Raw genomic sequence first — 27719 nt, forward strand, 5'->3', positions numbered from 1 at the left:
CTGTACGTACACAGGATCTCATACAGACTCAAAGCAGTCCCGAAAGTGGTAGAAAGTTTCGAATGGGACAGCCACAGTAGACAATTTCATGGAGGTATGCTTAATGCCGTGGTTCACTTATTTTGCTGTTGTTCCTTTTTGTCGTATAACCAATTATCGTTCCATGAACACCTGCTTGGGTGTCTAACGCCATCAGGTTCACCGGTCGTGTCCCAGAACCTGTACTCCTGGTCTACATTGAAGGTAAGCACACAGCTGCAATGTCTATTGGCTGTATTCATCTGACGCTACCATGGCCGTGGACGTGAAAGTCATATAATGCCACGATTCGCGTCTTGCGAACTCTTTTGGCTTCCGGTCCTTGCACACAGAAACGTTCCCACTTGTCAGTTCCCCGGTAGAGCACTCTGGCGGTGAGGCCAACGCTACTACTCTGTTGATAGAAGAATAAAAGAGCATATCAACGGTAAATTAAAAATATACATACCGTGATTGCATGGCTGGTATACCTATTCATGCCTAAACTGAAACTTCCATTAGACCTTAGGCATCCTGTTCTGTACCGCTAGAACGTTTACTGGGCAAGGGTGTCCTTTCGTGCTTTCGACAACGCAATAATCAATAGGAATTCGAATGCACAAATGATGAATTCATGTCTGACGCAACCTCTACTGAGTAATTGTGTGGAGAGAATGCGTTAACGTCTGTTATCAGACAAGGAATGCTGTTTTCCAGTCATGCCAGGCCACTTATTTTCAGGAAACCCTGCATCAGCCGCTTACAACAAAACCTCTGTTTATCAAACAGGAACTCCGGTAAACAAAACTAGGAAGAAATTCACGGTAAACATGTGCCTGTTTTTGCCGGGCGTAGGTCATCCATTATATACTGGTTACACTTACTGTGTTGGAAGGCATATTGCCCAGAAGGGTCGACGTGCTAAAGAAAGCCTACCTCAACGTAATTACGCAGTCACAGGCCTTGTTTTGAACGCAAAAGTTCTGTGATGACACTACAGTCGTTTCTGACTATAAGGATCAGCTGAGTAGAGAAACAGTAGACGTATTTTATACTAACAAAAAAATGGAGAGATGGATCAGTTAACTATGTGTTCGATGGAATAAGCGCGAGGTAGTGTTTTGAAAAAGTGCAATATTACTACTTGTCATTATTGAATAACCTATGTAATGAGTGTAACGATTAGCTTAGGGCAAGACTTGATGCGAGATATGGCCTGTCTTTGACGCCCGGGTTGTGCAAGTACACCTTGTAGAAGTTATTGTAATATTGATTTTCCTTATATCTTTTGTGTTCGAGGGTGTATCTTCCTTTATACAACCCTGATCTTGGCGCGGATAAATGTTAAAAGGTTCTGCAATACATCGTCGGAAGTTAAGCGCGGGGTTGTATTCTCATGCCATTGCACTAAATTTCGGAGACTGCGCGTGTTCCCCCTTACGGTATGAAAAATGCTCGCCAACTCGCCCAATTTCGCACTGTGCTGAACTAAAACCAGCACCCAAAGTTTAAATATGCGCCATCTTAGGTGACCAGCTCTCGAGCAATTACAACAAAATCTGCATAAGATCGTTCATAATGCTCAAAAACCAAAAGGGCGTATCTGCAGCATTATGCTTTTTATAAAAACGTGCTCCTGTTATTTCAGACATCTTTAAATATTTGTCAAAAAGAAACGGACCTGGCCATTCGGTGTAGTTTGTCGCATACGCCTACTCAAGTACAAAAGACAAAGCACTGCGCTGACGAAGAGGTAAGAGATGGCGTAGAGACGGTGTCTTTCACGTAGTACTCGCTGTTATTTTTCCTGCTTGATTATTACACCCTTTTATTTGAGCGCACCTTGCTCTAATGTTTGATTTTGTCTTTACCGGCTTAGGATTTCTGTTCTTCACCGTCACAACCGCGTGGTAATAAGTTGACATCATATAGATTGCAGTGGCTCTAAGTTTCTTGTGTTATGCATTCTAAATCTTTGCAGTATGGCAATTTCAAATTTTTTTCTTTACACTATCTCGTGTACCCAAATAATATTATCAGCGTTTCGAAATAAGCGGAATATAACACACGGCTTACAGGTTCCACAACATGCATCATGAAAGCCACAAATATGCCGCGAATTAGAAACATTTACCCATGATCACTCCTCCGCGGTATTCACATGCAATTGTCCAAAATAGGTGCATAACATGCAATGATGATGCTTTTCTACAGGTTAGTATATATGAAAGGTACGTACTCCCAGAGGGCTTTATTCCTAGCGACTGCACTCCTGTAATGTAAGCAGTAAGGCATGAAATCATAAAATGAGCAAGAAGGAAACTAAAATATCATACACCATAACGTACACCTATCAAATCTATCATACTGCAGGATCGTTTAAACATGTATCAGACTTGTTAGCATAAATGAGCAAGCAAATATGAGAAAGCCTTAATATCTGTACGCATGATAATATACATAGCAAAGAGGGGAATCAACTTCAATTCGTGAAGAATAGCATGCTTGGGAGTAGGAGGCTTCAATATTGGGCAAGGTTTAGGAGAATGCCCAGCTATTGGTTAACTCTGGGACCAGCGCAGTTATTGTGTGCTTGCTAGGGCGCTGTCAAGTAATATCCGTATACCAAAGAACACATGAATGTCCGCGAGGGATGGGGAGTGGGCGACAAGATATCTCAGAACTCTATAGTCATTTGATAGCCCTGAGATAGGTGAACAGCAAAAATTAGATACAAGCAAATTATCCTTGAGCGTTGCGCCTTCTGTGGTCAGTTCCAAATTGAAATGTAATCATGCTGTAGAAGCCCTTTGTGTGAAGGCTTCCAATGTGTTCTGCTCTACCTCTTTCATTTTGGAAACAAAATAAATGTCTATCACGTTGAAGTGCTCTGCAGCTTAGACTAATCACCGATGTAACACCACTTTCCCTGTTTCCAAACTGTACGCTGTAAATTTATCGTTTCGGCATTTTACGCCTGTTGCTATATGCATGGGCTTTCCGAGAGGAAATGTGTATTATACGTGTTTTGCGTGCTGTGTGTTGTGGGGGAGATATTATATGTTCCTAAGCAATTTAAGGAACAGGACGTAATATTCACTGCAAGGTGATCCGCGTTTCGTGTTTGTTATTGATTACACGTATCAAAGAAGATAATTAGTTTGAGTGGAGGTTTTAGTAAATACTGCGACTAGTGGAATTTGATTTGTTTTCAGTTCGTGAATTGTACCTTATATGAACGTCTGTTTTTGACGACGCCGTGAACTGGGATCCGGCGCCGCTATACACATCGCGCGTACGACATATTAAGTTTAGATTTACCGTTAAACGCAGTCAGCAGTTGGGGCTTCAATACCTCAGTATGAGCAGCAAACCGATAGTGCAACTAAGTGACTAGTTACATCTATTGGCACCTCCTGGCTCACCGACTACCAAAAATTTGATTGAAACTAAGCTAATCAGTCTACAATTCGAGTAAATTGGATCAAGTGAATGTTTCGAGCACACTGTGTTTGCTGTATTGAGAGTTCTTATAATTAATGTGTTCTAATGCTTAACTGTGGCAAAATGCGTTAATATTTGTAAAGAAGCGTGACACTTACGTACAGCTTCACGTTTGAAAATACAGAAACTTGCTTTATTTTATTTATGCCATGCTTTATGGGTTATCAAATCTTCTTGAGAAGATAACGCGAAACCTAATGTGATTTATTGTCTAGTGTGCTGTTTTCGACCATTAAACTTGTGGAATGTGATACGTACTTGGAGGTGGTGCGGGCCGACCATGGGGAGGTCGAGCTGGAGCTGAAGATATTACGGTGGAATGAGAAGGCGCGCAAGAAGTTTCGCAAAAGGTCAGTGCAAGGAAAGTAGTTGTAAAAATACAATAACGTTGAAAACAACAGGAATTACATGCACATCTAGTTTGCGCCTTAATAACAGTTTACACAAAACTGTGCGACCTCTTACTTAGCTTCAGCGTGAGCTTTGCAAAATGACGTAAGGTACGCTACATTTCTATAAAAAACAAGGTTCATTACATGCAATGACGCACACCTCATGCACATAGTCCAATCACTTGGGGACAAAGAACGCGGAGGGGTTCGTACGCAAGCCCGAAAGGTGTTTAGTGATGGCTTTCTAAAACTATCCGAAAGCTGAGGGTAGTCTCTAACCGATCTCACAATATCTTTTGACGTTCGCCGCAGGAAGCTGAACAACAGGGCTCTAGAAGAAATTGTACCCGCTGCCACACAAAGCAACTAGATAGAAAGTCTACGGCAGCGTTTCTTCTGATTAGTTCAAAAATCGCGCTCCCCGACATTGAAAAAGACAAGTGAGACCCCAGTAAAAGTGGTGTCTACAAAATAGAGCATTTTCTTTTGGCTTGGCTTCAGTTGCAATAACATTTCAGCGAACGTTGGGCACTGCTTTCGCTGGCCTGATGCGTAAACTATGTTCACATATATAATAATGACGTAGTTATCTCTTCTGAAATTTGTGCAGAATATTCATCGCATACGGATTGTTTTAGAACCACTCCAAAAGCTCAGCACAGAATGGCATGACAAAAATGTTACCTTGCTTATAAAGAGGGACAGTTTGCCGGGTATGGCTCAATTGCTAGAGGACCCCCACCGTGCGAACACATGCTCGCTACCATAATTTGAGCGCTTGCTGTTAATCCCACCCGTTGTTTTCTTTGGCTGTGCTCCTATAATGGTAGATTTTTGTTGGCTTTTCAAAATATTCTACTACGGACTCCCTTTTTAAAGAATTAGATGTCATTAGTTTAAAAGAATATGCATCAGGTATCCTTTCATGCACAACGCTTCCATTTAGCACCCGGCAATGAACAACTCAGGGACGGTACTTAAGGTAGGAACATCATTCTGGATACAGGTAGTGGCGTTGAAGGTTACTGGCAGATCTAGGTGGGGCGAGGCTAATTACTCGCCTGCAAAGGAGAATGTCTCATAATTGCCTGAGTGAGCTCTAGGATTTGCCCACAGTATAGCATCTTAAAGGTGAGATACCATTCTTCATTCTGTTGACCAACGAACATACGCGATCCTTCTCGACGACTCTCGTGGTGTAGCTTCCGGGTGAAGAAATGAGATGTCAGCGGCGTTTATAACTATGTTTTCGAATCGGAAGACATCAGCATAATGAAGCGGGTACCGATTAGCTATGCCGAGAGAGAGAGAGAAACTTTATTTACAGAAAGGCAGAGAGGTAAGCCTGAGCTATAGTTTGCTCTGGCCTGCTACTCTACACTGGGGAGACGGGACAGGGGAGCGAAAGAGTGGTGAATGACGATGGTAAGGCAGGGAGATGAGAATATAGTTCGTGATACTGGGGCAAATCTAAAGACGTGCATCCAGTCCAGTGGCTTGTAAGAAGGTTACGACTGCTTCTATAACCACACTTGTGCTGCTGACGTCAGGTGCAGGACCTAACACAACTTCATCGGTTAATGGCCTACTATGATATTTCCCAATCGATGAGGTCATTTTCTGTCGTTCTCGTGCGTACTCTGGGAAGGCGCAAAATATATGTTCAAGTGTCTCTGGTATCCGACAATGACCACAATCGGGACCTGTGTCACTGCAGCCGATCAAGTGGGCACAGCGTCTAGTGAATGCCACACCAAGACGAATGCGGTGAATCATGCATGTCATCTTTCGCATGAGCTTGTGAGGCATACGAAACTTCATTTCTGGGTCCCATTTATGAAGCCGCTTGTGCCGGCGTTCTGGTTTGTTCCAGTGCTCCAACGTGGAGTTGCGCATTACTTGCCGAAGGATGGCGTTAGTGTCTGTTCGCAAAAACGCAATGCACACTTCCGGGGCATTATGTAAAGCTGTTTTAGCTCCGGCGTCTCCCTTTTCATTTCCCATCACTCCACAGTGAGCAGGTATCCACTGGAATGCTACATGATGTCAATTTTTCATAGCATTGCCAAGAATCTCTGCAATTTCTATCAATAAAGTATGATACGGGCCTTGTCTCATGATGCAATCGATGGTTTGGAGAGCAGCTTTGGCATCACAGAATACCGTCCATCTTCGAGCGGGCTCTGCGGAAGTGAATCGTATTGCTTCCCGAATAGCAACAAGATCCGCAGCAGTTGAAGTGGTCTTGTGGTGCAACTTGAGACTTCTAGCGACGGTCATTTGCGGAATGACAAAGGCTGCGGCGGAAGCACATGAGGTGGTAGATCCATCAGTGTATACGTGTGCCGCACCGCCATACATTGTATAAATGTGCAGGAGGGTAAGTTGTTTTAGGCCAATAGATGGTACCAGGGACTTCGTAATCCCAGGTATCTAAGCCTAACAAGCGGTCTAGGCAGAACCCACGGAGGTGTCACAGGAATAGATGTTGGAGAGAATCTTGATGGCATAGTGTTCTCGTGCCGCGATGGAGCACTTGAATAACAGCAGTCTGGGTGGGTATCACGGAGTGCTGATAGGGGATGTTGCCTGTGTCGGGTCAGCAAGCGAACATGGACTCGAAGGGGCTCGCAGAGCCTATATACATTCATGGGACAAGCCCTAGCTTCGGCGATAGTTCCATTGGTTGATGTGCAGCGTGGCAGGCCCAAGCATGTGCGCAAACCTTGAGTTTGGATGCTTTCTAGCGTGCGCACACAACTAGGTTTCATGTTTAAGAGCACGGGCATGCTGTATCGTAAGTATCCTACGAATAAAGATTGGTACAGTTGTAGGAGAGCAGCCTCTGACCGACCCCATCTTGCTCCAGCCAAGAACCGAAGAATGTGGAGAAAACTTTTCAGCTTTGACTTCATAGCAGCGACGTGTTTTGACCACGATAGACACCGGTCAATGATGACACCAAGGAATTTGTGTTGCGCGACCGCAGGAATCTCGGTTCCATTCACGATTATAGGGTACCTCGTCATTTATTTGCGCGTAAATGCTAGCAATGCGCATTTTTCAGTTGAGAGTGCGAGACCTTGACGTCGTAGGTACCTTGCTGTGATGGTCACTGCGCGTTGCAGTCGAGCACGCAATTGGGGACGTGTAGCTCCAGACGCCCATATGCAGATGTCGTCAGCATAGTGAAACCTCGGTGATACGAATCTCACGGGACTACCAAAAATATTGGCATCATCCCTAATTCGTATCACCAGGAAGCATGGAAAATTAGCATGCGACAAAAGAATGCTACGCACATTTTCATTTGTTTTTCAGGGCCGCAGCAATTGTCAGTTAAGTTTTTAGATGTCGGCATTCATATCAGCATTCGTAAATATACGGCCAGTACGCGCGTATTTAATGAACCAGGTGCGCTGTGACCCGCGACAGCAGTAGCCACTTCTAAATTTTAGTATGCTTTTTTGCATGACACCGGATTACTGCAGCGAAACTAACGAAAGAAGCGCTTTGACGCGATGGATCAAGGCCACAAAATTACAGAACCACGGTCCTGTGTTATGATTTTGTTATCACGGAGGTGTTGGGGGTGTTTTTTGGGAGATTTACGGCCGTGCCCGCACAATGGCGACCTCAACGGTCGCTCACGTTGACGATGTGAGGCCTGACTCCTTCGCCAAGACCGTCCTCGCCTTCTTTCGGTCCTCGTCCACCTTTCATTGGAGGTCGGATTCACGAGGCAGGCACGTGTAAACACAGTACAACGACAGCAGCCCGCATCGACGCGTTAGAAAAAACAAGCATGGCCGTACAATGTCCTCTGTTACCTAAACGCGAATGTACGCGGAAGCACATAAGAACCTCAAAGATTCGCGCACACAATCTTGGAGGTCGTGACATGTTTTTGAAGGTTTATTCTGACCGCAAGAAAAGTGTTTTTCTTACACCATGATTCTTAGGATTTGGCGGTGCGGCTCTCATGCCCACCCTTGCGAACCCGCGCTCGCACGTGCTTGGCGCGTCTTGCGCGACAGCGCGGACCGCACCTCTTCGCATCTGGGCGGTAGCGTACGTTCGTATCAAAAGTCACTGGGTGAAAATCGGTTCGCAACAACCGTACTCCATTACATTGCAAGCCAATGGGCCTTGGCCGGGACCAACGAAATATTCGTATCACCCCGAAATTCGTATGAGCTGTGATCGTATCACCGAGGTTTCACTGTACTAACCTTCACCGTGCCAGGAAGTTCAGCGCCAAGTCCAATCAACGTGATGTTCAAGTGGGTCGGACTGAGAACAGCCCCTTGCGGAGCTCCGCGGTGAATATTATAACGATCGGTATCTCCATCGCTTGTCGACATATACACGGTACAGCCAGTTAGGTAACTCACGAGCCATGCATACAGTCGGCCGCCGATGTCTAAATCCTCGAGCGCATCAAGGTTGGCATAATGCAAGAAATTGTCGTAGGCGCCCTTTATATCAAGAAAAACTGCGGCCACTAATCTGCGTCGACATCTTTCCTGTTCAACATCGGAGATCAAGTTGATGACACTGCCATTGGCTGATCGGCCTCTCATAAAGCAATCCATGAATTCAGGAAAGCAATTATTGCTCTCGAAGAGCCACTCTAACCTCGACAAGACCATCCTTTCCATCACTTTGCCAACGCAACTGGCTAAGGCGATAGGCCGGTAGAATGAAAGTTCATTAGGGCACTTCCCCGGTTTAAGCAGCGCGACTATGCGACTGCACTTCCAGTTCTCCGGAACATTTCCCGACTTCCACGAGGTGTTGTAGTAGGACAACAGGATCTGTCGTGCTTCTGTATCAAGATGGCAGAGCGCAGCGTACGTGATTCCGTCCGGCCCTGGAGCCGATGAGCGTCGGGAGATTGAAATTGCAGCTTCCAGTTCTTGCATTGTAAAATGTACATCAAGGCGCTCATCAACACACAGGGGGGGGGGGCGTGGTAATAAGAGTATGAATCTTGGTATCAGAAGTGTCCACGACAAGGCAACAGTAGGCCTTGGCTACCTCCATTTCGCACCGACCCTGATGCAGAGCAACGGCACGGAATAGCTGTTTGTTCTGCAAATGACTGCAGACTTCGTACTATCCGCCAGATCTTAGAGAGAGGCTGTCTTGGGTCCAGAGATCCGCAGAATGTCCTACATCGATGCCTGTCAAGCTTGTCGAGGTGCCGTAGAACGTGTCGTTGAGCTTGACGACAGGCTGAGAGGTATGACGGCGACCTTGTTCTTCTGTATCACCGTTCTGCGTGGCGCCGGGTAGCACGAAGGGCCTCGTATTGTGAATCGATAGCTGATCGCTGCATCGGTATGTTAACTTGTCTTCTTGTGTCACGCAGGGAAGAAGCAATAATCTCTTCAACTTCGGATGGTATAGTTGTGCGCTTACAGCCAGTTTTCACATGTGTCCTGAATAAACTCCAGTCTATTTGATGACTACACCGTGCTACCCCAGAGGGGATGATGAGCGTTAAAGTCACGAATCACAATGTGTGGGCCTTCTGCAATCTGAAGCATGGACGAAGGTGGGAGCAGTCGATCTGCGCACTTGTTTGAATGTATCCTCCAACTACTGAGAACCTGCGCCTTTTATATTTTAAAGTCAAGCATACGTAATCGTTCGTAGTATGCGGCGTGATGTCGTGTCTTACGTACGTCAGATCGCGGCGTATACAAACTAATACTTTGCTTGCAGGTTGATCACTGCGAGACCAAAGCTGGACATACCCAGAGAAACGAAATGTAGAATCCATGTTTGGCTGGCAAATTACAATCACTGGAAACTGGTACTTCAACACCCGCTGTCTGAAATCACACAAACGGCCACGTAAACCACGAGCATTCCATCGCATAACAAACGTTTGACGCATGCGCTCTTCGAACACCGATGCCATATACGCCTACTGTACAACCACCAGAAGTGGCTCCAGCACCTCAAGTAGCTGTACAGCTGCCTTAACAGCCGGAGTGTTTAGACCGCCAAGGATCTTGCGCACTGAACCCATCAAACGTTTAAGCATACTCTTGACGTCAGTGTTATCCATCCTGTCTCTCTCCTCACTGCGTTCATCAGCATTTTACGCTGAAGGCGTACACGTGGGTCTTGATGATAAAGAAGGCCATTGTATCTTCGAAGTATTAGGGGCCAATGAGTGGTTGCCTTGTCCGTTCGTCGACTGTAAATTCACTGAAGCACATGCGTCTTCATTTCTTGCCGGTAAAAGCATGCGAGGATGACATGAAGACTGGACCTGCGGTGTTCTTTCTTCGACTTGATGAGCACTGTTGCCACGCCCTTACAAACAACACTGACATGCCCGAATTTCATGCATTTATGACACTGTAGAGGCCTCGGCACGTAAGGGCATATCGGATGCTTTACATATCCAACCTTGACGTGTGTAGGCAACGATTCCGATTGGAACACTACTTTCACAGATCGCGACATTCCAAAGCGGTGAAAACCAAGTACAGGAGACGAAGAAGAAAGCAGTTTCTCAAGACTTCAGTCTGTAATCTCTTCGTCCAAATCATAGATGACGCCTGTTGTTGTTTCCTTGTCGTAGGCTGAAAATGCGCGAACTGGAATGTTTCCTAACTGAACAATAGACTTTAACGTGTCCAGTATAGTTTTAGAATTAACCTCGACTGACAGGATGTTCTTGCGGGTATTTATGCGTATTTCCTCAACTTGGCCAGGGGCGATGCGTTCGAAATACTCCGACAAGGTTTGCCTAATTGAGAGAGTTCAGGATGTCTGTCGTCGTTGTCGGCACGTACGATATCGTGAAGGACCGCATGCTAATCGCCTTTTTCGGTGCCTGTCGACCAGTGGGCGACGTACTTCTGATCTTTCTCTTCAGACGGCGGCTTGACACAACGGTGAAATCACTATCGGAGGCCATGTCTTCGGTGGAAGAGCCATCAGAAGCGTCAATCGCAACCACGCTGGGGCCGAAGCGGGCACTCACGTCAGGCGCTCCATGATGAGACCGTCCAGGGCCGCCCGAAAGCCGGGCGGGATTTTGGTCCCCCATTTTAAGGGACCACGTCCTGCAGTGTTCTTGTCCCTGATTGCAGCAATCACAGAGAAATTCGAGAAAACTCGGAGAGATCAAACCTGAAGCTGTCCTATGCGATCACTTCTTCAGCACACAGTTGTGTGGAGACACTGAAATTCACCCTATCTCCAATCACTTCATACAAGGCTATCGAACACTTCAGCTAGCGGGCCGCGAGTGCCAGAATAGTGAAGGAGATCATAGCATGGAGGGCGCACTTTGAACACAATGACTGCTAACGCTGCCATTTGCATGGATGCCTTTTTCGTGTCTCATATATATGGGTCACTTCTGCAGCGGATTTTAATCAGCATTCGAGAAACTTCTCGATACTGATCTTCAAATGACCGAAATCTGGACTCCGATACCTAAGATGTTTTACAGCGAAAGCTGTTATGAGATCATTTCATCGGCCGTTTTTGGGGCCGTAGTTCTCCGCCGCCGCCGTTAACCACTATCGCTCGAAATAAAAAAAAAAACGAAATAAGAAAAGAATTCCTAGATGGAACGAGATTCGAACCTGGCGGGAGCCCAGTATTCAACCTCTGAGCCATGCCGGTGCTTGACACTGCTTTGCAAAGAGACCCTATACAGGCTTCATGTGGGCAAGGAACCACATTAACATATGCAATATAGCGTTGTAGAAGAGTAAAATAAGCACCAAGCTTCGCACAACGCGAATTCTGTAACCAGGCGCCACACAATGCGAATTGCGCAATGAGTAGGTTGTTGAATGCTTCCAACCCATTACAAAGGCCTCTGCCATAATTCCTCATCGTCATGAGGCACAGCGTCAACAAAGTGCGCATAATGCCTTACATGCGTTTAGCAGGTACAACGGCTCTCCGTAGAATGATGAAAAATGACATAGTGCTTGCTTCCCTACTTTTCAAAAATTACAGTGATTTATAACGTAGTGGGTTCCTCGCAAGTGCACTTCTATTGGTTGCCAAGGAAGCCCGTTGGCGCATGATCCATTTCCTCGGGGTCTCAGTAAAGTTCTTCGCACCCCCCCTCTCTCTCTCCCACGTCAACGTATATTATACAGCATGGCGGGAGAGGGAAATAGCGACCGGGCGTCACCCAATGCAAATTACATAACTGGTGGGCCGTTTAAAGCTTCGAACCCATTACAAAGGGCCCAGCCATAATTCTTCATCGTCATCACTCGTCGCGTCAACAAAGTGCACATAATGCCTTACGGACGTGTAGCTGGCACCTCGCTTCTCCGCAGAATGACGAATAATGGCTTAGTAGGTGCTTCCCAACTTCAGAAAAATTGTGATTTTTGGCGTAGTGGGTACCTTGCTAGTGTACTTGTATTAGTAGCCCCAAGAGAGCTTACAACGGGCTCTAGAAAAACCGCTCTTCCACCTTTCGCTGTGACTGTGCTGCGGTTTCAGCGCAGGCCTGGCATTTTTTGTTCCAACGTTATCTTTAAGACATAGAAACCGCATGGGGTGCTGCACCAAAAAAAAATGCTTCAGGCAAATCTAGCACATTCGCGCTGGCAGTCATTGACGGCAACGGGGAATTACGCTCCTCGGTCTCGGTCAGGTTAGCTACGAGCGCAGTTGCAGAATAGGTCGACATAGCCTTGGCCATGACCGACCGCTCGCGCACCAACATGTTCACAGACTCACGAGCAGCCAGGCCATCAAAGCTTTTGAATCGGGTAACAGCGCGAGAGGCTGCCTCCTTTCTAGAAGAAAGAACAGACCTTGGCACTCACATCATCTCTGGGTTTTCCGCCCATATATGTGCAGACCAGGCCCGTAGCCAAAGGGGGGGTGGCACGTCAAAATTTTTGATGCATGGTGTTTTACCGAAAATAAATAATGCAAATACGTGTTTTTCTCAAGTAGTCAAGGATTTCAGGAAGTTGCCCCCCCCCCCCCCCGAAAAAAATTCCTGGCTACGGGCCTGGTGCGGACGTTCATCAGCACAGACCTAACCTCAAGAGCTTTCCCATGACCGTGCGCGAGAACTAAGGCGCCGCGGCGCCACGGACGCTTCATGGGGACCGGATGAAATCCAGCATAACGATCCGCTGCTTACTTTTCATGAAATCACCTCTCCCTATCCGCTCTATAGAAGGGCCTATCTTCTTGCTCACCCGAAGTTAGATAGGTCTGAGTCAGTTACACTTAGAATGCTCCAGACGGGCTGCTCCCCCTCCCGGCGCTTTCTCAGTCGTATCCTCAGAGACGTTGATTCAAGCTGTCCGGACTGTAATGAGATTAATTGTTCCTTAGCGTACATGCTATGGCGATGCCCCGCGTTACCTAATGGCCCTCTATCCAGCGAAGCTGACTGGGAAGAGGCACTCCGGAGCCCATCGCTCCCGGCAGAAATCGAAGCAATCCAGAGGGCCCAAGAAAGGGTGGAACATCACGGTGTCCCAGCCCCGACCTGGACGCGGCCAGCGGCTTCCGAGAGTCCCTGATAGGGGTTCCCGCGAAAGCTCCTCAGGATCAAATTAAGTTCATTGCCTATTTGTCTGTCTGACCAGGCACGTCTATGGAACTCATGAACATATTTCTAAGAATTAATGTATTGTAATGACGAAAAGCCGAAACGGGACTCTGGCGCTCACGCACGCTCGATTGGCTAGAGCGAAGCAGAGGAGAACGAATTCAGCAAATAGAACAGCCTGAAAACTACAGGTTTCTTGGCCAATCGCCCAGCGTGGGTGTGCGCCAAGAGTTTCAAGGATCTACTCTCCTCTAATCTAACCAATCTATGGACGTTGTCTTTGCCCTCTCTTCTTGTTGGCAATTTCTTCTGAAGCTGCTATTGTAAAGAGAGAAACGAGAAACAACGCCCGTACGTTGGGCCTACTGTTCTTCGGCCCTTCGGCTTTCTCTTCCTCATGCTGGTCGAGCACGATTTGTTACGAGGTTTGTAAGACAGCTTTCTTCGTAAGGAACTCGGCACGTCGCTCTTTTCCTTCCTACCCGTTTTAGGAGCTTGCTCGCCAAGCTTCTTATGCTCGCGTCTTGTCCTCACCTATGTGACCGTCGGCGCGGCGGCACACACCACGCTCAGCGCAGCTGCGCTCTCACGGCCGGACTCGACCCTCTCTCCTCCGAGCGGAGGAGAGAGTCCCGTGGCTCTCTGGTGATTTCAAGAATGCTCACTAGATGTCGCCGCCGCTCAAGGCGGCACACACCACGCTCGGCGCAAGCGCGACTGCTCGAGGGCCGCACCTCTCGTTTCGCTGGCTTCCTTTCTCTTCGCCGGGAGCTAATACTCTTCGTTGCTGCTCCGCAGCATGAATGGCAGCAGCGCGACGGGCTCGCAATGCAGCAGCAGCGTGGGAGATCTCGCCTTGCCAATAACCAGCCAACACATGATGTCACGTTACGCTATTTGATGCGTATCGTACGACTGCAAACATCCCACCACCATCAGGGGCACCTGTATCGATGTTGCCTTCTCGAACTTTCCGTTGCGTCCCATCATCGATGATCCCTTGGCAACATACTTTACTGATCATAAAGCAATCATCTTTAAAGGGAAACGAGTCCCCAAGCTCGTCGAGGGACGCCCTTCTTGTACTTTGTAATGCATATAGTTCATCCATCATAAAGCAATCATCTTTAAAGGGAAACCAGTCCCCGAACTCATCGAGGAACGCCCTTCTTGAACTTGGTAAAACATCTCTTGTGTATATATAATGTTTATAGTTCATCGAAATGTATATATACTTCATCAAAATGTATATAGAGCCTCCAGCCTTACATTAATAAACATTATGTAATGCATATATAACGTTGTCACGTTTATATACAATGGTAGAGGAATGTGTTTGAACTTGGTAAAACAACATTTTTTTGTGTATATATAATGTTTATAGTTCATCCAAATGTATATATACTTCATCAAAATGTATATAGTGCATCCAACCATACATTAATAAGCATTGTGGATGTAATGTATGTATAACAACGTTGTCACGTCTATATGTGATGGTAGAGGAATGTGCACGGAGCATTCGCGGGTTACGCGATCATCTTCGAGCAAGCTCCTCTAACATCATTCACTTCGTGGATATGGCGGTGAATTTTTTGTTGTCACTGCTACTCCTTCATTATAGATTAGACCCACTAACATTGCTCCTCTATCTGACGATGCCCTCCGGGCGAGAGGTGAGTTGGAGAGTCGCTGAGTAAAGGGCTTCAGGCGTGCTATATGTGTGACTTCGGTCTTGGATGACCGTCTCACACAGGCAGTTAGGCGTGCAATCCTATAAATCAACTCACTACGGCGCTCTGCCACAACAAACGGTCCAACATTGTCAGCGAGGAGTTTTTGACACAGTCCACGTTTCCGCACCGGAGTCCCTAACCACACTAGGTCACCAGGATTGTAGGTGACCTGGCGGTGTCGGCTATCACACCGGGATTTATAGCGCTCTTCTGAAGCTAGAATACGCAATCGGGTGAGGAGCCGAGCCTCCTCAGCCCGACAGAGGGTTTTCGCGATACAAGCGTCGTTTTGACTAAAGAAAGCAAAAATAGCGTCTAAAGTGTACCTCGGTGGACGAGCGTAAAGGAGGAAAAACAGGCTGTATCTAGTCGTCTCATGCCGCGGGGTACTATATGCGTACGTGACGAACGGCAGCAGTCCATCCCAGTTCTTGTGGTACATGGACATCATGTTCACAAGAGTTCTATTCGTGCTCTCTGTCAAGCCATTGGTCTGATAGTGGTAGAGCGTTGAATGCCGCAGGTTTGAGGAACACAGCCGTAGAAGTTCTTCAACAATATCACCTGTGAACTGAAGGCCACGACCACTAATGGTCAACAGCGGAGGGCCATGCCGAAGTATTATCGAACGCAGTACAAAATGTGGCACTGCGATTGCAATTGCAGAGGGCAGCGCCGCCGTCTGGCTGAATCGAGTTCGGTAGTCGGAGCATACTATGATCCAACGGTCGCCTTTGGATGAATCTGGGAACGGTCCTATCAGGTCGATGCTTACTTGTTCAGTAGATGAGCTGGGTGGCACCACGGCCTTTAGGTAACCGGCTGGGACAGTAGTAGGTATCTTGTGGCTTTGGCACTCGGTACAGCTGGCTAGGTATGTCTCCCTTGTATTGCGCATTTGAAGCCAGTAAAACTTTTCTTTGGCATGATGGAGTGTCCGCCTGGATCCTAGGTGACCTGAAGTTGGCTCATCATGCCCGACGCGCAAAACAGAAGAGCGGAGCGCTTCTGGCACCACGAGACGAAACTGTGCACCTGTCGCGGAGAAAGTCTTATACATCAACCCATTTCAAACACAAAAATAGCACGCTGTTGACTCTTTAACGGCAGAAAAAAGTGACGTGACTGTAAACGTGGATCTTCATGATGTTGTTTTCTGAAGGTTGCAACATATGGCAAATCCCGATGTACGGTTGCAATTAAATGGCCAAAACTCTCAGCATCACATTCCGCTGCTCGAACAGGCATCCTGGAAAGACAATGGGCATCTGCATGCCGTCGCCCTCTGCTTTAGGAGACAGTGAAGTTGTACCTTTGCAAACGCAGGGGCCATCGTGCAAAGCGTCCCGATGGATCCCGAAGATTGGCGAGCCAGCATAAATAGTGATGGTCGGTGATGATCGTAAACTCTCGCCAGTAAATGTAGGACTGAAACCGCTATACAGCAAAAATGCAGCGAGCCACTCCTGTTTAGTAACCGTGTAGTTACGCTCGGGTTTTCTTATCGACCGACTTGCGTACGCCATGGTATGTTCGTTGTTGTCTAAGCGCTGAACAAGAACAATATATAAAGGATGTAGACTGCCATGCGCGGGCTGGGCCGCTAGTGATAGGGTCCACGGTCTGCGAGCACGAGACGTCTTACTCAGAAGAACGAACCCTTCTTAGTCTTCTATTTTTCGTTTTTTTTACCTTCTGCTTTCCACAAGACCATGCGCTACGCAAGAACGTGGTTCGAAAAGCTTGTCTCACTACACGTGGTTGGAAAAGGCATGCGGCAAGACATGCGGGATCGTTTGGCACAAGGGAGGCGCATCTGGTCCCCTCATCTTCTCAGAGGGACTTGACGAATTGCACGGTTAGTGGCTGGGGCTTTCGCCAACATAAAATATATATTTCATAGGTGCCACAAGTATCACTGTGTGAAAACCCAATTTCTTAGTGCCCCTAAGTTGCTTACGTCAACTAAATGAAACACTTGTATACTGTCAGGCATAGTTGGTGTGACACTAACAGGCCGTTTTTCTCCGCAACATTTCAAAGGCAACGTAATTGTTATATTTTATTAATCGTGAAATATTGCAAGAAGCAGATATGTCACATTGGCTTTGCGTTTGCCATTTACATTATTCTACGCCACCGCGAGTCACTACTGCGTCCAGCGAATTCCGAAATGTAACGTTCTCATTGCTCTCTGGAGGTTCCTGTATATTGCCTATCTTGTTCATACGGATGCTTCATAAGGTATATGGCATTTCGTGACGGCGGGTCATGTGATATCAGCATGTCAGCTTTTCGGTGCAGTTATTAGTTTCATATTCACAAATAATTGGCATTATGGCAGAAACGGTGCATTTTTATAGCACTCAACCGGAATGGATGAGCTTTAGGATACATAAATATCTATCACTTTTAAGAGGGCAATCAAAATTTATTCTTTATTCCAGCTTTATATTTGAATTTCAAGAATGAATATTTACCATGGCGCCTTCTGCTGTATTGAGGCAGTAAGAGATCAAAGAAATACTTACGAGGCTTCAAATGGCGATTTGGGTTTGGTGGACCTGTTTGAGGGAAACGTGAAAACCGTGAAGGTCAAACCGGCATAATTTTTTACTTCGGCCAGAAAAGAAAAGGTACTGTTCAAATGATCTATGTGTACATTCAGAGAATCATGAGCCTTTTCAGTTTGAATACACAATTAATTATGCCATGAATAAGTGCATGCTAATAATTTCATCTTGCAGTAATTTACACTCTGTATTCCTTTGCTACCAAAGATGCATTGCTACAACAGAAACTTGTTTCTTCTTTTTATTTCACGCCAATACGTTTAGTTTTGTAAGTAAGGTTGATATCACAGGTTTAGAAGTATTATTTTGTACTATTATGACCGCCCTGTTTCTACGACAGTTGGCGAAGTTTGACACGTTAAGTATTCTGGCCCTTCAGAATGCTCTGCAATTATTTATCAATCGAAGCAAAAAATATATAGGCGCTAATGCATACCATCGGCATACATGGCATCTATCGACACGATGCAGTAGCATCAAAGCGAAACGCAACATACCTTTCCTTTTTTGCGCATTCTCGAGATTACCAAGGCTTCTGTCTCAAGTATAATGGTTTTGATGCTGTACGCTAATTCACTAACAATAAATCATAAGAATTTACTATCTCCCTTTTAATTAATCCTGTAGACCTTTATATTGCATCATGAAAACTAACGAACCATGTATTTTCTTCAACGTGTGTTCGTACATGAATTATATTTTCAGCGCATATATCGTAGTGCTTTCTTCTGCAATAGTAAAATTTTGCTATGCAGGAGCAACAATGCGCTATGATTGCATGTTTTCCCGTTCCACTAACACGTCTAAACACTACAGTATAAATAAATGTTGAAGTCCCAAATGCCGCATATCGCAACGGATGAGAAAGATATTGGGTGCCTCTCAGAGTAATTGATTTGAGAATTTGTGTTTTTTTTAGTGCATTTTCGCAATTATTTGGTATTGTTACAGCAAAGATTCCTTTTTGAATGAGTCTACGCAATGAATGAGCTCAAAATTACACAAAATGCTATCATTCTTCAATGTAGAGCCACAAACTGCCATTTTTACTAGGGTTATATAGCGAGTAGAAAATAAAATATTCTTAAGCCGCTGTCTGCTGCAAAGTAGCACCAGGACAGCAAGAGAATACGTACCAGGCTTTAAAAGACGACTTGGGACTGCTGGTTCTTTTCCGGCAAACGAGTAAGCCGGGAAAAAAATGAAGAAGATTTCGGTATTAGCATCCGGACCCATTTTAGCATAAATGAATAATAAAGAAAATCATATATCACTATAAAGTGATTATTACATAATATTGGACTACTTTGGTGTAGGTTCTTGTGCCGCCATGGGTTCATTACCAGAGCAGAAAGTTCTATATTCTCGCTTTTATTTCACAGAAAAACAATTTGGCGCGTATGATAACACCGTATCACTTATTTTCTTTCTGGCGCATCTCTCTTCTTCCGGTGGACTCCCTGGATTACTGAGGCTTCTTAATCAAGAGCGGCTTTTTGATACTGTTTTAAGGTAAGTTGCCAATATTGAGCTGACAACAAATGCGTGCAGTTTGCACTAAGTCGCGCAAAGCGTGGGACAGCGAAGCGCGGACCCGTCGCCGCTCGTACTCCCACTCGCACGACACGTCTATCTTAGGGATGCGCGGCTTCCTCGTCGGTAGTAAGCACTTTCATAGGACGCCCGATGAATCTCTAGACGCGCTCGGGCGCAGCCAGGCTGAACACTATTGGCCGCGAGATCGAGCGGAGTCGCCGCCTGGCGGCTACTGACTGAAGCGCGCCTAGTGTGGATTGCTCCCTGCGTCGTCTGCTAGCCACGTCGTGTTTGCATGTGCGCGTACGTCCTGCACGTTCTCAAAGGGCGGTTTGTTCTGTTATGTTAGCGCGAGTTTAACTGCTCGTACGTATACCTAACATGGTGTACAGAAGCAAATGGGCTTGCTCGGCTGCATGCGCATTGTAATAAGATCAGTGAGTGCGACTTTCGAGAGGGCTGTGTATTGGCGTTGTACCCTTCGTTCGCCAGAATCATTTCACTGTTGGCGCCGCTTTCTGGTTCAAGCACGTCGTAAAGTGCGCTTGGCATAGTACCAAATATAAGGAGCATTAAATAGTGTGTGAATGCCGCGTTTTAGCTACTCGGTGGTAAACAAAAGCGAGGCTCATGCACTTTCGCGTTGTTGTGAGGTGTATAACTGCGGCACTGTAGTTCATGATGAGCTTTAGTTGTGCTTAAGATGTCCTTTTATTGTACGGTCGTGGTCCCACTGCAGTGAAATATTTCTATCAAGTAAAGTCTGACACTTCGGTACTCAAACTGTCCCCTAAAAAAAAGACAATGGAATGACACGGCAGTGATATAACTGAGTTCCCGCGCGCAATTTTAACTTTGGGCGAAATTTATGCAGAAACCCCCGTGTGCTTAGATTTAGATACGCTTTGAAGAACCCAAATGTTCAAAATCAATCCCAACGGCGTGCCTTACATTTCTGTCGTATAATGTCACGCAAAACCTCATCCTTTTTTTTACATTATCTTGAGCGTTTGTGTGGAGTTGTTATTGATGGAAGGCAGCGGACATGATTAGTTCGAGAAATAAAGCTCTTATTCCATAAAATAACCGGACCTTTGTAGCACCACTGTCGCGCACGTAGTCAATCGATGAAAACTCTGTGCTAAACACTCTGACATGCGAATGCGTATTCGCGCGAACGGTGCTATTGAACTCATTGCACAGGAATATGGGCTGGTATACAAATGAAGAAGAAGTAAACACTTAAGTAGTTCAGGCGTGCTACAGCAGTGTGTATTACACAGAACACAAGGTAAACACGTAATAAGAAAACAACAAAAAACGTCGTATAGTGCGTAAGCGCAGACTGTCACTCAGGGCGAGCATACCTTTCATCGGCAGATTGCGCTTCTCTCACTAGTAATAGCAACGTTGGATGATCTTCGTGCATCGATTCAACAATGAAGAGCGTATATATTACCAGTAAGCTGCAATCAACGCATTTTATTCGCCGACAATCGGCTCAAACAGCTCACAACGAAGCGCCGCTGTGCGCATTTGTATACGCGCCGCCGACCGCCTCTCCACACTAACGCGGCGACGGTGCTGTCTCCTATAGGTCGATCTCGCGGCGAATAGAGTGTTGATATGGATATGGCGTGGCTTGGCTACTGCGCATGCACGGCTTGGCCAGGTGGTGCGGTATCTGGTCGCTGGACGACGCGATGCTTGCTTCCGATTTCTTGCCATCTTTTTTTTTTTCTCTCTCTCTCTCTACTTCTTCATTTCTCTTTCGTTGTTCATCTCTTTTTTTTTTCTCTTTTTCTTTCTGTCTATTTCTCTGTTGCTCATTCTTTCTGTGCTACGCCTTACTCTCTCCTCTCCCCATTTCCCTTCTTCTCACCATCACATCTCTCCTCCTAACACTTACTTACCTTTCACACAACCTTGCTACACTATGCTATACAAGGCTATGCTATGCTCTGCTAGCGTGCCTGGATATACGAGTGGTTAGGACGCTCGCCTTCGGATCGAGGGTATGCTGGTTCCAATCCCACCTCATGAAGAAATTTTGTGAAATATTTTTTCTCTTCGTTTTCTTGATATATTTCTGTCTCTCTCTTTCTTTCTGTCTTTTTCTCTATTTCCTCTCGTTCTCTCTTCTATCAGGGTTATAGTTTGCCCCATTATAGTTCGAGCCATAGCGGTAAGTAGGGGAACTTGCACAAATTATGTGGCAGATACCCATTCATGATGGTGATAGTTTTCGGGCACGACCACACATTTGACCCCGAGCTAGAACAGCTTGGATGTTTAAAATCTTTAGCGTAGGTATTGTGGGGGTTGTCGCCGTCTGGCCAAACGGTGGGATGCTGCGCTGCCTCACAACTCAAACACTATTTATTAGTAACAAGAAGCGTTGAACGGTTACGCTCATAAGACTAACATAGTCGTCCGGCCCCCACACTTGCCGTTCATAGATTATCCTTCGCCACGCCGGTCGTCCAACGCACGCGTGCACGCACCCCGCCAGTCTCTCACCAACTCATCGTAATAACTTTTTCTAGCGCAGACTGACATACGGACAAAGAGAGGGAACAACACCAGCGTTACTATCAACCTATCAACTATATGCGCTAGAAAAAGTTATTACGGTATTACGGTGTATATGTACCAACTAGCTCGCTTTCTGTATTACACCATCTCCACGCCCAACGTGTAGGCTGGCGCTTTTGTAGGGCGTCTGTGGGAGGCGCGCACCGCTACTGCGCAGCACGTGCAGTTCTCAGGTGGCGATTTGCGCAATTTGCGCAGTATAAACAGACATAGAAAAGCATTGGGGCGAAAACTAATTTTCTCTTACTTCTTTGTAGCGGCGATCGTCTTATCTGACAGACGGATGGACATTTTTCTGGCGGAGACATGATACAAATGCTCACGCATTTAAAACAACAGGAGTGTCACTGCCCATGTTTTCGAGATCATTGAATTTGCCAATGTCGGTGGCAGACTAACCTACTGCGCAGTTTGCAAGGGCAGAGTAAACTTCCCCGCACGAGATATGCGCGCACGCCTGTGCAAGAATTCGTGAGACCCGCCCACAAAACCCAATGACTAGGCATCCAAAGAGCAGCAGATGAGTGCAAACCGTGACCGTGTTCAGTCCTCTTTCCCCAGGGTCCCGTTGAGGATAAAATCTCAAGCACGCGTTGTGGTTGCGTGCGACACTTAGATGGAGATGCAGCTGTGACGACCTGCGATAGAAGGTCCCGAGCACCCTCGTCGCAAAGGGAGGAAACCTGCGCAAGCGCACTGCAATAGAGGAATCAAGCGCCGCTGCGGCCGCCTAATAACGATAGCCTAGCTTTCGCCTTCTTTTGTTCCAAGAGTGTAACACCTAACGAATATTTTCGATGCCTTGGATACAAAATTGTAATTTCTACTGCTTCTGAGTTAAGAGCACCATTAATTCTCGGTGTACACGGGCACCTTCGCAAGTGATTGGCAGCATTTTCTGGCTAAACATAAAGAGCGTCACAGGTTTCTTTTGAAAAACAAGCACCCCCTTAATAAATAATGAGCGATAAATGAGGGTAGTTATGCTCAGTAGGTAGTTCCATCGTTTCTTTTGTTTTGTTTTGTATACCTGAAAACGCAATCCAGTAGTATCAGCATGGTTGCACCTTGAGGAAATGAGCAGCAGAACATGCTACGAGCACGAAATCTTCCATAGCATGCTCCTAACTGACTGTCGACGACCAAACGATTCACATGGAAGCACCTTGCCTTCCTGTGTGCTAGACCCTTTCAGAGATTTCCATTTGGTATGGGAAGCGCCTCGGGTGAAATTGTTTCCACCAACCTCGGACATAACGAGGAGATAACATTTTTCTTGTCGCTACGAGACATTTACCATGATCATACTTTTGAGCTATATGGCTCGTATGGCATAGTCGCCAACAGACTTTATTCGCATAGTCGAATAAAGTCTGTTGATAACCTCGTTTCTTACCATACACAATGTTTACTCAACTTTGCAATGTACATTGTGTCCATCTCGCACTAATCGAAACAAAGCTCTATATATCCCAAAAAGTCACAGTCCAGTTCTGCATGCAGTGCCCTGCCAAATATATAAGGCAAATAATTTTTAAATTGACATCAACAATTTAAAGGTTTTTTAAGGTTTACACTGTGAGCGACGTTAACAGAAAAATACGTACTTTTCATGTCTTTAATTGGTGTGTACAGTGTTCCAGGTCCTGAAGAGAAACAATACAAAATTTGCTTTTAAAACAATATTTTTTTAGGCTTATGACCTGCCAATATTTCATGCTTTGTACCACTAGTGCAAGCTGCCTGCATTTTTTCAGCATTCGCTTTCATGTAGCTAACACAACGCAATGAACAAGCTGTCGAAAAGAAGTAACGGACCACTGCTAACTAGCATCTAACTTACCTTTATTATGCGAAAAACAGATATAAGTAGCCGGATGCGACAAAATCGTGTAGTTAAAAAAATCACGGTGCCCCCTGCGAATTGACCTAAGACGACTCGAAGGCGAAAATCATATTTTTTTTCTTCTCAGTTCATATATTGATCCTCTCACACCCCTCTCTGAAATCTTTCGGCACCTAACGTGGTTTTGCACTGCCTCGAGCATTGGAGGCATTGCAAGCTTTCGGCAACTCACCTTGTCTTGCCCTGCCTCCGTGACCAAGCGACGATACTTTGATAAAGCGACGATATCAGGCAGTGACGCAATAATGTGACATCACGCTATGAGGGCATCACAGTGACTCAACGATGACGTTATGATGTCGTAAATTCTACCGATCTGCGACGTCGTTATGACTTGTATGGTGACGTCATCACGTGATATTGATTTTTTGCACCACCCTTATTGAGCTCCCCAGCGGGGGGCGTCGATGGTAAATTTCCGCATTTCATGACATCCCCACGTGGGAGACCTAAGGCCTGGTCAGCGAAAGCTCTGCAGTACTATCAATAAAGTTGTTACCAACCAATGAGGCATGTAAGGATTCCGCCTTAAACAAGAAGCCAACCAGAACAGAACGAAGCGCAGTTAGTGGTTAGCACGAACGACTGTGTATTTATCATCGTACTCTGCTACCGTTGTAGCTCTTTCCAGACGCAATATACATTAGTCCAATCTACACTTTTCCGGCGCAGTATATGACGCCAATGTACGTAAAAAGCTTTCTTTGTTTTCTCGCATGCATCGACGTCGCTATTAATGCTTATCTTTTAAGGCGATCACCCCACATTTCTTGTTCAACATTTTCAGTAATGTCGAACTATTTTGCTATTTTTTGAGTCACTGAACATTTTCTAGCATCTGCACGCATTGATTACAAGAAAAAACGTTGAAAGTCATGGCTATCTTGTTTTGTTCACTGTGCAGCAGTGTCCGCTTATCCAGTGAGCATGAGAAGTGGCTCTATGTGATACATCGTAATATAACGACTGTAGAACACGACACTGACGTACGAAACATAAAGCACGTCTTACTAGAAATTCTCCCGTCTCAAAAAAAGGAAGGAAGCTTGTTTGTGCTGAACGTATACAGTCCGCCACGACAAAAGGTAAAGTTTGGCTCGCTTTTCCGCAAAGTGCTAAACGTAGCGGGCAGACAGGCGCTGATCGTCGTGGGCGACTTCAACGCACCACACGCCGCCTGCGGTTGCACCATCTAAAACGTTAAAGGCCGCAACCTGTGGAACGATGCACAGCACGAGGAGCTCACGCTAATAACTAACCCACAAGACGCTATCAGAATGGGCAACAGCGTCAGTAGAGACACCACGCCGGACCTGACATTCATAAATAATATATCCAACGCGCATTGGACCAACACTAACGTAAATCTAGGCAGCGATCACTACATTGTACGCACAATGCTACAAGCAGGCCCGCGTAAAAAGAAAGGAAGAAAAATAATGTTAACCGAGTGGGACACCTTTCGTAAGATAAGAGAGGACGATGCCACAGAGACAATTGAAGATATACTGAAGTGGACAGACACACTCCAGCGTAGCGTGGAGAAAGCCACCAAACACGTTCCCGATGAGGCAGGCAGGGAAGAAATGGACAGCAAGCTCTTACACATGTGGGAGGCCCAACCCAGCCTGCAAGAGCGCTGGAAAGGTCAAAAGCACAACCGGCGTCTAAGAAAGAGAATCGTCGCGCTCGAAAGAGACATAGAAGACCACGCAAATAGGCTGTCCCAGCAGCTGTGGGCAGGCATGTGCACTTTAATGAACAGGGAGTTCGGAATGTCCAAAACTTGGAATATTCTCCGAGGCCTCCTTGATCCAGAAGGCACAAAAAGAGCACAAAGACAAAACCTGCAACGGATACTACACAGCTACGCAGGCACAGAGGCAGAGCTCTTACGCGAGATACGCCAGACATACGTCGGAGATGCAACAAAGACAGGACTTCCAGAGTACCAAGGAAAGGATAATGTTGACCTCGACGCCTCCATAACGGAGGCAGAGATTCCATACGAACTCGGACGACTCAATCCTAAGTCCGCCCGGGTCCCGACGGTATAACAACTAAAACACTTCGCAACATAGATGACGAATCCGTCATTGCTCTCACAAAGTACATAAACGAATGCTGGGAGAAGGGGGCCATACCCCAGCAATGGAAAACTGCCAAAATCATATTAATACCCAAACCGGGCGAAAAGCCTCTCATATAAAATCTTAGGCCCATCGCATTGACGTCCTGCATCGTAAGGTAATGGAAAAAGTAATTTTAACGCGTCTCTTCCGAAACATGGACGACAACGACCTATACCCACACACCATGATCGGCTTTGGACCAAGACTTTCGACGCAAAACGTCATGTTCCAGCTAAATAATGAAATCATAGACGCCGACACCCTGGATACAAAAGCCATTCTGGGCCTTGACCTGCAGAAGGTGTTTGATAACGTCAACCACGAGGCCATATTGCGCAACTTGCAAAATCTACACGTAGGTCGGAGAGTTTACGATTACATAAAAGATTTTCTCACTAACCGTAAAGCCATAATCATGGCCGGGGAAGCGGAATCCGAAGAATTCGAACTAGGCAACAAGGGAACACCACAAGGTTCGGTGCTTTCCTCTTTCCTTTTCAATGTGGCGATGCTCGGTCTACCCTCAGAGCTAGAACGCATCGAAGGGCTTCAGCACACTCTATATGCGGATGACATCACCCTATGCGTGACGGGCGGGAGCGACGGTCACATAGAAGAGATTTTACAACAAGCTGTAAAAACTGTAGAGCAATACGTCGAGAACACTGGCCTAAAATGCTCTCCTCAAAAATCAGAGTTATTACTCTACCGACCTACAAGCAGAGGACGCAAGCGCATTCAAGAACGACGCAACATCACAATCTTAGCAGGGGGTTACTCAATAGCTCAGGTACAACACATAGGAGTTCTGGGACTTCGAATATCCGAGAACGGACATAACGGAGAAGCATTAAAGTTACTAAATAACAACACCCATCAAACTATGAAATTGATTCAAAGGAATGCCAGCAAGAACTACGGCATGAAAGAACACAACTTAGTGCAGCTCATCCAAGCCTTCGTCGTCAGCCGCATGGTGTATGTGACCCCACACCTCAAGTTGCAAGTGGCCGAAAAACAAAAGATAGAATGCTTGATTAAAAAGGCATATAAGCAAACCCTCGGATTACCGATCACCCCGTCTAACGAAAAGTTCGAAGCGTTAGGAATGCATAACACGCTCGACGAACTTATTGAGGCTCATACGATAGCGCAATATGAACGACTTGCGCAAAACAACACGGGAACACACATCCTGCACAAACTTGCAATAACGTACGTAGGCCAAAGCGGCAATAAATACAATATACCAAAAGAAACCAGAGAGCGCATCATAATACATCCGTTACCCAGAAACATGCACCCCGAACGTCATCGGGAGCAGAGGAATGCAAGAGCGAGAACACTACACAAGAAGTTCCAACACTACGCGGACGTGGTCTATGTAGATGCGGCCGAATATGCCGACGGTCGACACATGGCAATAGTCGCTTCAAATCAAGTGGGCCACCTACTGGCTAGCGGCACCATTAAAACAGGAAATTCGGAAATCGCGGAGGAAACGGCCATAGCGCTGGTGCTTGCGTCCACAACGACCAGCGTCGTAATCAGTGACTCTAAAGCGGCGATTCATAACTTCGATAACGGAAGGGTCTCGAAAGAGACGTTAAGGATCTTAAATAACTTTCGCGGAGAGCGCGACGTTTATGTTATATGGACGCCCACCCACTCCTCCCTTCCGGGCAATGAAACCGCACACACCCTAGCTCGAGAGTTAGCGAGCCGAGCAGGGGCAGGAATGACGCGGAGCCCGCGT

General features: G+C 46.2%; 1 protein-coding gene across 1 annotated transcript in view; it reads right to left on the reverse strand.

Annotated features, from left to right (window-relative positions):
- Positions 1–399: 399 nt before the first annotated feature.
- LOC119402180 (uncharacterized) overlaps positions 400–27719 on the reverse strand; it is a 47595-nt gene continuing 20275 nt past the window's right edge. The window contains exons 4-9 of the mRNA XM_037669300.2: positions 23533–23571; positions 18931–18963; positions 17753–17785; positions 3781–3822; positions 2258–2290; positions 400–433 (exon numbers count right to left, since the gene is read on the reverse strand). Coding sequence (XP_037525228.1) covers positions 429–433; positions 2258–2290; positions 3781–3822; positions 17753–17785; positions 18931–18963; positions 23533–23571 — 185 coding nt within the window. The 3' untranslated portion in view covers positions 400–428. The remainder of the gene's footprint in view (positions 434–2257; positions 2291–3780; positions 3823–17752; positions 17786–18930; positions 18964–23532; positions 23572–27719) is intronic.

The sequence above is a fragment of the Rhipicephalus sanguineus genome, chromosome 8, assembly GCF_013339695.2.
Source record: "Rhipicephalus sanguineus isolate Rsan-2018 chromosome 8, BIME_Rsan_1.4, whole genome shotgun sequence".
NCBI classification, from domain to species: Eukaryota; Metazoa; Arthropoda; class Arachnida; order Ixodida; family Ixodidae; genus Rhipicephalus; species Rhipicephalus sanguineus.